This window comes from Electrona antarctica (genome assembly GCF_951216825.1).
Source record: "Electrona antarctica genome assembly, chromosome: 2".
NCBI lineage: Eukaryota > Metazoa > Chordata > Actinopteri > Myctophiformes > Myctophidae > Electrona > Electrona antarctica.
Genome location: NC_136807.1, coordinates 36,420,934 through 36,436,920, shown reverse-complemented (window position 1 = coordinate 36,436,920; position 15,987 = coordinate 36,420,934). Strand labels below are relative to the sequence as shown.

Below are 15,987 nucleotides of genomic sequence, written 5' to 3'. Positions count from 1 at the left end.
CTATGTTCTCCCCCTGAATAATTTGTTTCATTGTGGAAATGCCAATTAAGCCATTTTTTTCCCTGTGAAGCAGTTTGACAATACAGGTAGTTTTGCTTCAGGGGCCAATTCACCTCATTTCCACTGACACAGGGCTATAGGGCTCATGTCTGATCTTGAACCCGTTTGTGAATTTCCACCTAATAACTACTTGTTCTAGGCTGGAAACATTGTCTCTATACCAGCCCCACAAAACCGCTGGGCTCAAAGCCAGGAGGCTCTAGCTGACAGCAAGGCTGTTTTGTTTCTTCTTGGAACAATACTGGACGCCTGTGATCCGCCAACCTATATCTATATAGAAATGAACAATCAGGGATTAAGGGTTGTTTCTGTCACAACTTGACTTGAAATGGAAATTACATATCGGTTGAATACGACGTCCTCCTCGGGCATATCACACACACACACACACACACACACACACACACACACACACACACACACACACACACACACACACACACACACACCGGATAAACATGCATGGGCGGACATTAGAAGGGGATATAGTTTCCCATGTACCCAAATTACTTTTTATTTTAGGAGCCTAATGTTTTATGATTTCTTCTTGTTGTTGCCTCACTGGTCAGTAGAAAACAACAGCAGTGACAACACAAACATGTGGGGGGAATCAATTGGCATAATCAATGACTACATTAGGGAGAAAAAAGGGGGGTTAAAAAAAGCCAAAAAATAAATGGGGAAACCGTTTCCCCTACGAGACTACAAATACAGGTACAGTATAATTGGTATGCAAATGTTGATATGGCATGTGTAGTATGCCACAGGTCTGTATTCTTATTGTCAGGTGAAAACCCTGTATATCCCAATTTTTTTAAATATAATTTCTTGATTTTGTACTTATTATAAATAAATAATAAATAAATAAAATAAAATGGGTTCATACGCTTGGAGTTTTGAATACACTCAAATACGAAAGGCAAAATTCCAAGATTGTCCATCTCTGCATGCTCCCCGTTTTCAGTACTCTGTAATCACCTGCAGGCTCATGACACCCATTCCATGACGCCCGGAAAGTTTGGTAAAGTTATAGCCTAGAACTGCTACGGTATGTGAATTTGGATATAAATGATTGAAGTTATGTATTGTCATTCTCTTTGGCTTAAATACATTTTGATCTTAATGGGGCTTGCATAAAGGTTGTTTTCAGAATGGGTGTGATGTACCAAACACCTGCTCTCTGTCAATTCTACATCAACGTGTATACTAGTTTATAACACATCCCGCCCACCACTGAAAAAAATGGAAATGACATCTTCACCTTCCCTGTTCTCTGCACAAATGGAATTTTATAATAACTCAGAGTTTATATATACCGGTATAAAGTGCTTCTTCAAGTAAGACCAAATCAAAGGATGATGTTTAGCTGCATATTCTGACACTCAGGCGACACTCAAGCATCCTGCTCAATGCTTGGCATAGTTTCATTCATGTAGACATTTAGCTAATGTTCTTATGCACACTTAATTGCATGTTCTTCATAGAATAACCCCCAACCAAGTCAATGTCCCATCCCTACGTTGGGACAGTTACTGTATCGCTATACAAGAACTTGGAAGAGCTTTTGATGACAGCCGCGTTGTGAGTCTTCAGTCTCCTCATCAGGGCAATCAAGCAATCCTCTTGCCATTGTTTTCAGAACAACTTGACACCTCAGTATATCTTTTTCACTTTCTTGGAAACTGCAAATGGAGTTTCCACTTATCTTTTTTTAAACCTGTGAACCTGTATTGTGACAATCAAGTTGAAGTTTATCAAAGTCGCTCAACTTCACTGTGTATGTTTAATTTAGTTTGACAGAGTTTTGAGGAGTCTTCCCACAGTGCCGGTGAGCATCAGTCGGGAGAGGTTGGTGTCAGTGTTGAGTTTGGTTCGGTGTCCTAGAGCAGTTTTTTCATGTTAAGGACCCCCAAATTGACGCTAATTAGCCCGTGGACCCCCATTTAGAAAATATATGCCAGGGACCCCCGTGAGAGAAGGTTTTTATGGATCTAGCAGTGATTCTCAACCCGCTTAATTTCAAGGACCCCCAGTTTGACATGCATTAGTCTACGGACGCCCCATTTAATGGCATTTATATCTCTGGGACCCCCAATGTATATTGTAAAATCAAAGTTAATTTATCTCTGAGTGTACAAATGGAACCAAATGGGGCCACGAGGGTCCATTTGGTTCTATTTGTACACTGAGTTACAGACCCATAAGGGTCCATTTGGTTCCTAACTATCATTTAGCTGGGTACCCCCTGGAACTCTTCCAAGGCCCCCTGGGGGTCCCCGGACCCCACTGTCCTAGAGCTTGTCATTCCTCCTGGGGAGCCACGATGTCATTCCCTTTATGTTCCACATTATCAGCTAGCAGAGACTGTTTATTCACAGTTTCAACTGTATTCTCTTGCAAACACTTCAGCTTGCTAAACAGAAGCTCAATGTTTGGCATTTCTTCCTCTCCAGAGCGTGCTTGCATAGACTCTTTGCTTCTTGCATTTATTTAAGTGTTTCATTCCCCTCTTCTCCTTACTTTATATACAGTAAAGACACACAAACAAAGCTTTGTTATACTGTATGTGCAATTCACAGCTTTATTCTTTATACTGTTCCACCGTTTTACAGATTTTTATGATAATGATGTAATCTGTAATTGAAATAACATAATTATATAAAAGTGATTAACTGGACTTGATAATGTGTTTCCCCAACAGTACATTTTAGATTTTGTACCTATGAGCAAAAGCAACAACAACCTCATTTTGTACATTAATTGTTTGATTCTCTTAAATACTTTCATGGAATTATAATGAAACGGCTGATCATTTTGTGTCACACGATGAGGACACCATCAGAGTATATCCTCTGGTGTATGTTCAAACAATTAACACTTAAAACTACTATCATAAAATCAAAAAACGTCACAAGGCTGAGTACATCATCCCTTCTGATCCAATACAAATAATCATGACATACATACAGTATAGGCAGGGTTTCCAAAAATACTGCATAACAAAAACACTATTGAGCTGAGATGTTGCATAGTTAGTAGTGCAAAGCTTTGTATAAGATATACTTAGACAACTCCTCCGCACCTTCATATCATCATCAGTGATTCATTGTGATGAAAACCTGCCAGGGTCCAGGGGCCATATGTGTGAAGCCTCCACTAAGTGGATTTGTAGACATGATTGTGTTTCTCCTTATGGACGTTTTTCATCATGGTTAAAAAGCATGCACACCTGTTTTTCATCATAAATCATGGGCATGGAGAAATCTGTGTGGAATTGTGCACGAGGCAAATTCTTGATCTGATATTGAGCACTGATAAAATGCACAATTAATAATGTTGCTATGAAATTTTGTTAGACTCAACACAGACTATTGTAATAATCTCACCTTGTGACTCGCGGCCTGAAAATGTGTGTAGACCACGTGTACACACATTTATGTGGAGAGATAACTATGCACTCTCACGTCAAGTTTCCTTTTCAGCACATTTTTCAGCACATACCATTGATACATATGGCCCCAATTACATACATGTGTTCCTACGGTAAACATCCATATACACTTCACTGACAAGAAATTAAATATATTTAGTGTGTATCTTATACAGTACATGCAATTCATTGTGTTCTGAAGGTAAGAGGCAAAGCTACCGTTCTAATATCCTGAGCTATAATTCATACTTATTGGCACTTCATTAAAATGGTCACTAGACCAAACAGATCTGTTTCATGTTCAGAATGCACTGTGTAATACTTGATTCTGATTTGTAAATAATAATAATAATTGTATTGTAAACACTTCTTCAACATATAGAAACAAATGCTGATCTACATGCCCACAACACATCACAATGTGAGGCATTCTGCGCTGGTAGATCTGTTATTTTAGTTGGTTTTTTTTCATGTAAAAGAATTAAGGCACATTTTGACAAATTGATTGTTGCCCATAATCGGGATGCCAGGGTTAATGTGGTCAATTGTAATATCATACAGTCAACATTTCCCAAAAGGAAATGCACTTATTGAATTCAGAAAGAGGGATAAAACATATCCCCACTGGTGATTATAATACAAAATGACCATGGGGGGGTATCTAAGACCAGCATTGGATTCCCCATTCTTTCCAGAAAACCAAGCCTCTCATAAGATGTTGAAAACATGTCAAACTGACAGTTCCTCATTCATTCTAAACACGTTATTTGTTTTCATAACAAGGATTTTGTCTTTAAATCTAATACGTTAGTCATACATTGACAATTGTAAATTCTAGAAAATAGGCAATCCATAGATATTGTACAGTACACATTCACTTCATTTAGAATGCCCACTGTTGTTGAACAATATGTATAAAGGTCAGTAAACAAACTATTGCAAATGCTTAACAGTCGAGAAAAAACGTGACGGAAGATAAAATTAAGCTAAAAGTTGAGATCAGTTTATGCACTTTCTTTGTTAGAAAAGAATGTGTCTAAAATATAGAATTTACGTAAATGTATTTTCAGGTCCCAGCATATATTTTCAAGTACATTTCAAATATTTCCCTTTGGACATTCAAATACTGTCAGCTACATTACTAAAGGGATACTGAATCCCTTTAGTTTATTTATTATATTAAATGGAGTTACTGTACATTACTTTAACACTTTGAGGGCTTTATATTAAAAGGTGATATATACCGAGGCTGCCGGGATTGTTTAATTACCTTTGGAGCATACACCGAAGTATTTGCGTCTTTGATCCATGAAAATCCCCCTGAAATTAGTTCCATGGCTTGTTGTCGAACCGAAAAATATTCCACCGTCGCGATGCGGAAGAACAAGCAGTGAGAGCTGCCCAGTTGAAACCACCGTTCACTAGCATTGAACTAATTTTCCCAGAAGCCCATGCAGACCAGAGCACGGGTCGATTTCCGGTTTCTTCATCATAACGGCCTCGTCACCAGCTATTTCTTTTTAATTATTAAAAAATGGCGAATTAAACACAAAACAAATAGCGGTTTTAGCGTATTACTCAGGGGAGAAACATGGATTAAATGGCGTGGAAAGCAGGTTATGCAGCTAAACTGTTAAGACTTGATGAATCCCTGAGCGCCATCATCGGCTAAGACACTAACCAACCAGCCCAACTGTTATTAACCCATTTAGACCTGGTGTAACCTGTACGTGGTTTTACCTTAAATGCCGGCTGCGCCCTCTGTGTCGCATACACCTCTGTGTCTCATATAGCAACAGCATTTATTTATTTAATAAGAATTTGAAGGTTTTCAGAAAACCGTAGGTTAGGTTTTAGGAGGCGTTTTTAGAATCGGCCTTCGGGTCTAAATTGATTAAGATTAGATTAGGTTTAGACTGTAAACTACCACTGCATGTCCATGATCCAGGTTCCATTCCAATTTCAAAACGTTTTCCCAATTCTCATTTCGCCCATCCTTTGTTCAAACGACAGTATTATATCAAAAAGGTTAAATTAGTGTTTCCTCGTGGATTTGACCTAAATTCTCCATTTATCTGTCAAAAGAAATCTAAGCAGAAGGCAGTACAGGAGGAGCATAAACACCTGGGCTTCCAGATGTTCAACACCAGAGCCTTCACACTATCTTCATGGGCGGGGCTTCTAAAACATCTGGGCTTCAGACACCAGAGCCTTCACACTATCTTCATGGGCGGGGCTTCAGACACCAGAGCCTTCACACTATCTTCATGGGCGGGGCTTCTCCTTCAGACACCAGAGCCTTCACACTATCTTCATGGGCGGGGCTTCTCCTTTCTCAGTGCCCACCCCAGCTCACCTCTGGGTGTCAAGTATCGGGGGGCTGTATACAGGAACCCCCAGGTCAGCGAGTGCCGGGCGTCCACGGATGATGTCAGCTGCCTTCTCTGCCATCATGACGGTGGGCGCGTTCAGATTGCCACTGACGACGCTGGGCATGATGGAGGCGTCGACCACTCGCAGGTGCTCCAGGCCCAGGACGCGCGCGTCCGAGTCCACCACCGCCATGGGGTCGGAGGGCGAGCCCATCTTGCAGGTGCAGGACGGGTGGTAGGCGCTGTCGGCCTTCTGTCTCACAAAGGCATCGATTTCGGCATCCGACTGGACCGCCGGGCCTGGCTGGACCTCAGGGCCGCGGAATGGGTCAAAGGCCTTTTGGGCAAAGATCTCCCTGGAGAGCTTCACAGACTCCCTGAACTCCCACACATCTATGTCTGAGGAGAGGAGAAGAGAAGAGAAGAGAAGAGAAGAGAAGAGAAGAGAAGAGAAGAGAAGAGAAGAGAAGAGAAGGGGAGGAGAAAGTGATGTTATAACACACAGCCTCCTCCAAATATTTGCATCTAACACCGAAGCTCCACTGCAGCCAGTGGGCGTCGCATCAACGCAGGGAATGTTCCCTTTTTAATCAATGAAGGGTGGGTGCTCCACTGCCAACGTTGCGTTGCATTGTGCTGCGTTGCATTGTGCTGGGTTGCATTGTGCTGCGTTGCATTGTTCTGCGTTGCATTGTGCTGCGTTGCATTGTGCTGCGTTGCATTGTGCTGCGTTGCATTGTTCTGCGTTGCATTGTTCTGCGTTGCATTGTTCTGCGTTGCATTGTGCTGCGTTGCATTGTGCTGCGTTGCATTGTGCTGCGTTGCATTGTTCTGCGTTGCATTCGCCCAATCGCCCCATTTTTCTTTACGCTGTCGCAACGCAACGCAACGCAATGCATAATCAAAAAGTCTCAGGGAATCAATGCACTTTCCCTCCCTATTTCTCTATGCAATAACAGTGGAATGGAATATATGTTCTCGCTCACAGAAGCTATACAAACCAAGGTTCAACCAAAGTTCAATATAAATTCAGAATACGGTCACACGTGCGAATGCAGACAAATCTGCTACACTGTTGCACACAGAGATCCGTTTGAGTGGATGGATTGGACAGGTGCTTCCTTCCTTGTAATCAGGTGTGCTTTCTCTTGCAGCAAGGCTGGGTTCAGAGATACTAGTCTCTACATACATACACAAAGATTTGTGTTTGATTATCTAACCACCTGATGACTGCATTATTTACATTGACAACCATGGAGTTCTGAGGTCCCTAGAGGGTCAATAATTCCCTGGAATCATCCACTCCAGTGTATTGAGCCTGTTTGCCTGTGCCATGTATCATCTCAGAGTAGCTCTTACCTGTGGAGAGGTAGTTTGGCTGTAGAATGGGGTGATCTAGAGGGTTGGCACTCTTCAGCTTCATCCATCCAATGCTGGTGCTCCTCATTGGTCCGACGTGAACCTACAGCATGGCAAAACCATCTCTCATTGGTTCACAATAACCTTAAAGATTATATTAATGATATCTCATAAGCCCAACATAAGCATACAGCCATTAAAATCTAGAGCTGAGCAACAAGTGTCCCAGGGTGTGACAGTGATTGTTTTATTGTTGTGTATCTGTGTGATAGCCAGCTGTTATTCAGGTTAGCATGCATGAACACTGATGAACTGTAATAAATAACACCATAGATTGCTTTTCACCAATATTTAAAAGAACAAGCAATCTGGAGTGTTCTGTTTATTATTTCTACTATGTTTTCTATGTAACTTTTTCTATTTTTCCCCTTTTTCTATTGCATGTGATCTTGTTTTTTCCCCCTCTACACCTCTTGGACACAACATTTTTGAGATATCTCCCCTCACAATGACAAATATACAACCACCCATACCCAAAACCACTACATAAACGTGCCTTGAATTTACAATGTACTAGACCTGTACATGCCCGTCGCAGTTGGCCACCGGCCTACTTGGGAACGATGCAACTTGGGAACCTAATGATATACGTTGTCATAGCACCCGTTTTAACTGTCAGCCGGTGTCCCACATGGAGATCTGTGTATGTGCCTGTGCCCACTGGCAGAGCCTGATTGGTTGAGCCTCAATTGGCTGAGGCAGAGGCTGGAAATTGCTGAAGGTAGTTAGTAGAAGCTCTTATCCCATTGCGGCGAACAACAACAAAGTGGGCAAGACCTACGATAGCATCTAAATGGAAGAAAAAAACGAATTCTTGCCAAAGTTCCCTGTGCTATTTAACCCTACCCTTTCAATTTACACAGCATGGCTTCAGATTCATCTTCCGCTAGTGTGAATGCATTACACATACTTGGTAGGCTTCTATCTTGGAGGCAACGCGTCCATGGTCGATAACTTGTGAGGGTAGGAAGTGGAACTGGAGGTCAGGGTGCGTGACTCCAGGCCGACTCCGAATGAAACCCCCACTCTCCAAGTGGGCTGTCGCCCCATAACCTATAGGAGACAACCAACGGTTTTAAGTTCCAAGCAGTATAATAGGACAGGGGTTTTCAACTGATTGTGAACGAGGGACCACCACCTTACAATCAACCTGGGGACCACTGTTGTGTTGGGCGGGGACATGTGCTATATTATGCTGTACATCCCACTGTTTCTCAACCAATGGTCCATTGACTACTAATAATTTCCTAATAATAATGACTCAACCAGACAATCTGGTGCACTTCCCCCTCTTGAGATTCTAACTCCCTTTTTCTTTTTACATTTTTATCCCACGATTTTGTAACCCATTTTTTCACCCAGTGTCAATTATCAAATGTAATCCTGGGCGCTACACTTCCTCTGCCAACCTGGGGGGCAGCGGACTGACCTCATGCTTCCTTCTATGCATGAGGAGTCCAAGCTGCTTCTTTTCACCTGACGGGAGTTTCCCTGGCCGGACGTAGCGCGTGGAAGGAACACGTTATTCCGACCAGTTCCTTTCACCTCCATCAGGCGCCCCGGATGGCCAGGGGGAGGCAGTTTAGAGACCAGGATTACTGCATGTTTTTGTAAGGGTACCTACCCTAGGGGACACGGGGAGAACATGCTAACTCCCTTTTTCTGTTGAATTTCTGGACCTCCAACTTGTCAGTAAATGAGGTAGGTCACCAGGTCATTCAGTTCACAATTTTAAATATCTACAAATCCTACATTACTAAATGCATGGTCAGGGACCACATGCAATACCTTCATGGACCACCAGGGGTCCACGGACCACCTGTTGAAAACCCCTGTGTAGATCACAATGAGATTGTACAAGATGTGTGCAGTGTGCACAGCAGCACACATCACACATTGTGTGCATGTACATAATGGGTGTCTACTGTGAGTCTTACCAGTAAACACAGAAAGCCACTCCAGGCCTATCTTCACCATGCGGAAGGGTTTCTGAGCCTTATAGAGGGTGATAGGCTGAGTGCACTGCTGTTGAACGTACAACTCCAGATGGTCTTGAAGGTTACTGCCGACACCTGGGAGACATAACAGAGAAAGAGAAGGTGTGGGGGTGGGGGACATAAAGACAAAGCAAGAAAAGTCAATATAAAGAGACACATATCAGAGAGTCAAACTGTTCATTGTAAACAACCTTATACAAATTGGCATTATTTTGTATCTATTGTCTGATTTGCTTTATTGGCCATTTAAAAGCTTTGACAGACAGACAGACAGACAGACAGACAGACAGACAGACAGACAGACAATCATTTATTTATGTCCACATAATAATAATAATAATAAACTTTATTTATAGAGCACTTTTCAGAAGAAAATTCACAAAGTGCTTTACATTGCATATAAAATACAGTACAATAGAGGTAGTTTATGGGATAAATCAACAACAACAAAACATTGTTAAATCATTGAACGGACAATAAATAAAATAACATAACACCACATAATAAACAATAAACAGGCTATCTATGGGAAAGCCTGTGTAAAAAGAAAGGTTTTTAAAAGTATTTTAAAGACAGCCACTGAGGGTGCGTCCCTCAGGTCTGGGGTAGGGCGTTCCAGAGTTTCGGTGCCCGGGCTGCGAAGGCCCTATCACCCATGGTAATGTGTTTTGTTTTAAAAGGAGTCATTAGACCCCTGCCTGCCGATCTGAGGGTACGTGTGGGGTCGTGGGGCTGTAACATAGCTAAAATGTAATTTGGGGCCAGCCCTCGCACAGCTTTAAAAGTAGTCAATAAAATCTTAAAATCAATTCTAAAATGTACTGGAGTAATGTGTTCACACCTCCTGGTGTTGGTCAGTAGTCTTGCTGCAGGATTTTGCACTAGTTGCAGGCGGGCTATGGCTTTTTTGTTGAGTCCGGAGTACAGGGCGTTACAGTAGTCTAGACGTGAAGAAATGAATGCGTGGATTACATAAGAGATACAATACAAGGACACAAGTATTTACAAGGTGCTGTACAGAGTGCAATCAGCAAATCCCGGACAAACACACACACACACACACACACACACACACACACACACACACACACACACACACACACACACACACACACACACACACACACACCTGGTAGGTGCTGGACTACAGGGATGCCTAGTGTAGTGAGGTCATCAGCATTTCCGACCCCAGACAGCATGAGCAGCTGAGGAGAGTTGATGGCTCCACCACTCAGAATCACTTCCTTCTCTGCAAATACCTGGTGACAGAGAGGAAATACAATGGATTTATCAATCAATGAATGAATGAGTGAGTAATTCCTTTTTTCTCCTCTACGAGCTTGCAAGCCTTTTTGAATTGTTTCGATTATTCAATTTACCTGATTATTATCTTGTCTACACTGCCACCGAAGCTCCAATTACGGTATGCACACATTATTGGTATTTGTTCTGAAAGCTCCTCGAGCATTTCCTTCCTCCCTACCTTCTTGGTCTGCCCGTTCTGACTGTACTCCACACCGACAGCCCGGCTGCCTTCAAACAGGATCCTGGTGGTCAGACATTGGACCTCCGTCTTCAGGTTGGGCCGACCCAGAACTGGCCTCAGGTAGGCACTGGCTGTGCTCCACCTCTTCCCTGAGGAGGGTTTTGTATTGTTAGGCCTGACGTCGAAATTTAAACAATGTCTTTTAAATTGTCTGAAAAACCTCATGTTTCTATATCAATGGTGCTCAATAGTTCATGTCAAGGACTCCCAGAATTTGGCCACCGACCCCCATCTGAAAATATGTTGTTCCAGGGATATGAGTTAAAAACGTTCTGAAAGAATATATATTCAAAGATTTGCGCCACATTTTCACGATTTTTCAAAAATAGCAGACCTACAAGCTCGTAGCGCGGCACAGAGTGCTTAAAACACCAAAAGGGGTTCCCGCCCTGAATGGGTTAATCACATTATATATCACATAATACATATAGATTATCACCCAGGCATCTGTCCTAGCGAATGCCTTGCGACGATTTGTCCATCACATACCTAGCTTATTATACTGTACTATACTGTTTGATCAACACTTTAATTTAATAAATAGATTAACATTACACATTTACTGGCAATAGGAAACTATCCCTGTTGGGGTTCCCTGGCAGTGTGCATTGGGAGATGGCTATAGACATGACCTGGGTAAACTTCAAACGTCAACATATGTGTCACGTGGTAGTGGCCGCCATACTTCTGGGATTGTCTGGTTTGTTTACACAGTGAGCGACTATCCGTGTGCGTTCTTTTTTTAAACACCAGAGGGAGTTCAACAAACGACGTGCAACCATTCTAAACTGACATCTCACAATGGTGCTTGTACCGACCTTTTTTCTTTCCATTCTGGTGTTGGCTTACTGTGTTGTCGCCAGGAACAAGCTCAATGTTTACAAAAACAGACCACCGTCACTCTATTCTGAGTCATGTGGGCTAGAGTTTAAATCCCACCGCCCCCCTCTTGGTGACGTACACGTTTTTACACTCTATAGGCAAAGTGCAAACCAGGATGTGGCCGATGTACAGTATGTGTTGTCTTCAACGCTGACGTGTCATGCAGCTGACCAATTTGGCGGTTCATCACATTCACTGTTGTTCCTCTTGCTGTCAGTGTTACTGAAGGTTGTTATGCGTTTCTTTGTTTGCTCCCACCACCACCCCAGCACCACCAGTGAGCTCTGATATTCCTAAAGGCCCTGACACTTAGAAGATACATTCCTCAGCGTTTCCTGTACCTTTATGGATGGTCATGTCCATCCAGCCCAGGCCCTCCTGCTGGAAGCCGTTCATGTCATCAGTGAAGGGGTATCCTGCCTGCTGGCCTGCTTCTATAAAAGTCTTGTGGAGAGGATGGTCGGTCTTCCCTCTGGACACGTGGAGAGGCCCACTGCCTCCTCGGTACCTGTGGAGCAAAGGGAAGACATCAGGATATTACAGCCATCGATTCAACAGTCGTTCCCAACCTCTGTCCTTTCAATTCTACAAAGACATTAATTGTATTCACCTGTCTATTACAAGCACTGTGAGAAACATACCTGTCTTCTCCCAGTTCATGACACTGAGCCTTCCTAAAGTAAGGGAGGCAGTGCTCATAATCCCAGCCCTCGGCTCCCTCCCTCTGCCAGCGGTTGTAGTCTTCAGCGTGACCTCGGATGTACACCATGGCGTTGAGCGACGAGGAGCCGCCCCAGACGCGGCCCCTCGGCCAGTACATGACCCGGTTGTCCATGTGCGCTTGAGGTAAGGTGTGGTAGTACCAGTTGTACCTGAAATAGCGATGGAAAAGGAATGACTATACGCCAGTTGTAGATAGATGATGTGATTCAAAACCTAAATATTGCCTGCATAAACTTTTACACAGGAGTCCAGCTTCAATCGTGTGATCTAGGAGAATTCCATCCTAGAAGGCTTTCTTACCTTTATTTGTAGTTGTTACGTCCCCACCAAAGAGGTCCAGGTGTTATTTTGTGCAAAGGCGCATTATTGGCTATTTCCCCTAATATAAGCCCTCAATGAATTTAATTGAATTACATTGAATGGGGCATTGGGGTGTTGTGCTAATTCGCTTATTTCCATAGCTCAAAAATCTTTTTTTTTCTCTTCATAATGTAAATAGTATTCCAAGCGGCACACTTTACTACTTATTTTGATGGAAATAAGCGAATTAGCACAAAAACCCAACCCCCATTGAGGGCTTATATTAGGGGAAATAGCCAATAATGCACTTTTGCACAAAATAACACCTGGACCTCTTTGGTACAAATAAAGGTAAGAAAGCCTTCTAGCATGGAATTCTCCTTTAACCGTCCATTTTTACAAAAATCTAGCAAAAGTAATGAAATCAAACGGCATACTTTTCATCACAGAGGTTATAGGTCAAGGCGGCCGGCATGTGGATCTTCCATGACAGTCGCACACTGCCTAGAAACATGTCCTTTGGCCCCGCCTCCAACAGCAGCACTGACTCATGGGCATCCTCTGTGAGACGGTTGGCCAGGACACATCCCGCTGACCCCGCTCCCACAATAATGTAACTGTAGGAGGGACTTTTCTGATTGGCTGCGGATGATGCCGAAGCATTCTGATTGGCTGCTGTGATACTGATGGATCTGGAGAAGGCGGTCGAGGATAGGGAGGAAGATTTGGAGGACAAAGACGAGAAATGGCCCAACTGTCCTGCCTGAAGGGTGGAGTGAATCCGTGCAGGTGTAAGGGCTTGCAGACCTTCATCTCCTGTCCTCCTCCACGATCTGATCACACCCAGTCGGGCTCCAGTTCTGCCCAGTGTGGTCCAAGTCAGCATCCTGGTTCTACATTCACTGGTCACCGATTGGGAAACTATAGGGGTGGAATTAAGAGAATTAATGCATACTCATAAATGTCCCAAAATAGTAGCATAAGCATAAATAATGTCAAGAATTTAAATATCAATTACAGGTTTGAGTGCACCTTAACAAATGCTGAATCCAAGACAAATACTAACTAAGTGAACTAAAAGTCTTAAAGCACACAAATAATAATAATCAAATTGAAGAAGTGTTTTTATTTTATTTTGTATTAAAGTGTTAGTAATAGCTCTATAGCCTACTCCTATAATAATACTTTTATATTCAGTAACAGGGGTTTCTCCAGTGAACAGAAAATACATTTTAATGTTGGGATACCAATTTCAACCAATCAGGAGAGGAGATACAGGATACAGGTGAAATTGTAACTGATAAATGGGTTCTCCTGATAGGACAAAATTGGTGTGCCACCTGAAAGTTTCTGTTTACTAAAGAGTTGTAGAGGCAGTGCCAAAAATTGTTCAGAATAGAACAGAATAGATCAGAATATAAAGCTTTTTTGGTTTTAATGAAACAATATCACTTAGACTATCTCGGGCCATTCTGGTCGCAAACATTAATTTGCCTCTGAACCACTGCTAATAAAGCTGGCCAAAAATACTTCCCTGCCACTCAGAAAACACACTTGCTATACTTTATAATCCTCCTCTGGTGAAAGCCTATAAAGTGTGTGTGTGTGTGTGTGTGTGTGTGTGTGTGTGTGTGTGTGTGTGTGTGTGTGTGTGTGTGTGTGTGTGTGTGTGTGTGTGTGTGTGTGTGTGTGTGTGCGTGCGTGCGTGCGTGCGTGCGTGAGCGTTGCAGTAAACTGTGGCCTGTGTGGGCAATAAAGTCTGTAAACAATAGAAACTCAAGGCAAACCAAAGATTTAGGTCAAAGGCGAAGCTATATATGAGAGTCGTATCAGCGCCCGATGGACTTTGCCGACTGCCTGGAGAGAGGTAGCCCCATTATGTGCCCTCTCCCTACCCTCATTCTGAGCTACAGAATGAGGGTAGGGAGAGGGCACATATGGGGCTAGGAGAGGGGGTGCGAGCGGCGAGCGACAGCCCACAGTTTGGTCATTCGGTAGCCTACGTAACGGGACATTTTACATTCTCAGTGTTACATGAACACTGAGCATTTTACTGTGCACTAAGCGGTAGTGCCCATGGCATGTACAGTAGGCCATATAGACTTTCACTTTCTGGCCGTGAATTGACTATCAGATATCAATGCAATTGCGCAATTAAATGCTACTGTAACTGTAGCATGTATTATCTTTGGGCATATAGGCATGGCCTATACGTTAAATGAATAGAACCGTTTATCTCACGAGCGCAGCCGCGGTCGAGTAAAGTTACACTTCCAAGTTCCACGGGTCTCCTATTATGGCTGTTTACATTAAAAATCAACACAGCCTCGGCCCTCGGGATTTCAAGATTATAGCTTACAAGAAGGAAATTGATCGTGTAAATTAGATGCTTGGTCTAACACGCATCATTACGTTCATGTTTAAATGCTATTGTCTAATACTGTTATTATGTGGAAATGATCGCTTGAAGGGGGAGAAAAAGTTGTACGCACCGCTTTCATGGAGATACTCCTGTGAGGCTGTGGTGGGGAGTTTATGAGGAGGCGCGGTTTCATTCCGCGTGGGCGGAGTGTTGTGTCGTCTTTCTTGACGATAAGCTATGTAAGGTAACGGTTCACTGAAGGTGCTGAGAATAAAACGGTGGTCACACATATATACCATACTCTAAGATCTATACCCATCCATCCATCCGTCGCACCATAGGGTGCTGTTGTTTGATCATATAAGGCCTAAAACCTACGCAAAAAGACGTCAAAATGGACTAAAAGGTTATTAATTAATTAATTACAAAATAACATAAACGAGCATCAGATTCCACACACTTTAATGCTCCCTAGTATGTTGTATCTATTTATTGATATTTTAGCCTTTGTCAATAGCCTATAGGACAAAGGCAAAAGTTTATTCTGTAGACTGTAAATAACCACCCAGATTTATTTATTGAACTGATTTTACAGTAGGGCCATAAGCCACCATATGGTCAATGTTGTTGGGGATAGTCTCGAGCTCCTTCTACACCAGCTCCAGGGTGTATTTTCTATGAGTTTGTACACTGTGTAAAAGGATGAGATTTCCAGAGTCTTCACACCCATACAAAGGGTTTCAGGAATATATGGAGAAGGCCTCAGCAGAGATGGGGGAATAGCCCACATGGAGAAACAATAGACAGGATGTGATATGGATGAAAAGCCTCCGTCTCACACAAAATGACAGAGAAAACAGCTGTGTTGGAGGCAGTGCAGAGACTCCTCGTCTGGA

At 42.8% G+C, this 15,987-nt stretch overlaps 1 protein-coding gene across 2 annotated transcripts; it reads right to left on the bottom strand.

Annotated features, from left to right (window-relative positions):
• Positions 1-2,449: 2,449 nt before the first annotated feature.
• chdh (choline dehydrogenase) lies at positions 2,450-15,235 on the bottom strand. 2 transcript variants are annotated; one of them, XR_013792335.1, is made up of 11 exons: positions 15,222-15,235; positions 13,167-13,650; positions 12,348-12,578; positions 12,048-12,214; positions 10,762-10,913; positions 10,408-10,537; positions 9,219-9,353; positions 8,192-8,334; positions 7,222-7,324; positions 5,122-6,261; positions 2,450-4,700 (listed from the first exon to the last, which is right to left on the bottom strand). XR_013792335.1 is itself a non-coding variant. In XM_079528839.1 (10 exons), the coding sequence occupies exons 2-10, from the start codon at positions 13,613-13,615 to the stop codon at positions 5,843-5,845; spliced, it is 1,929 nt and encodes a 642-aa protein (XP_079384965.1). In that variant the 5' UTR covers positions 13,616-13,650; positions 15,222-15,235; the 3' UTR covers positions 2,450-5,842. The 2 variants fall into 2 exon arrangements, 1 of the variants encoding a protein (XP_079384965.1); XM_079528839.1 differs by having other exon boundaries at positions 2,450-6,261.
• Positions 15,236-15,987: the final 752 nt, after the last annotated feature.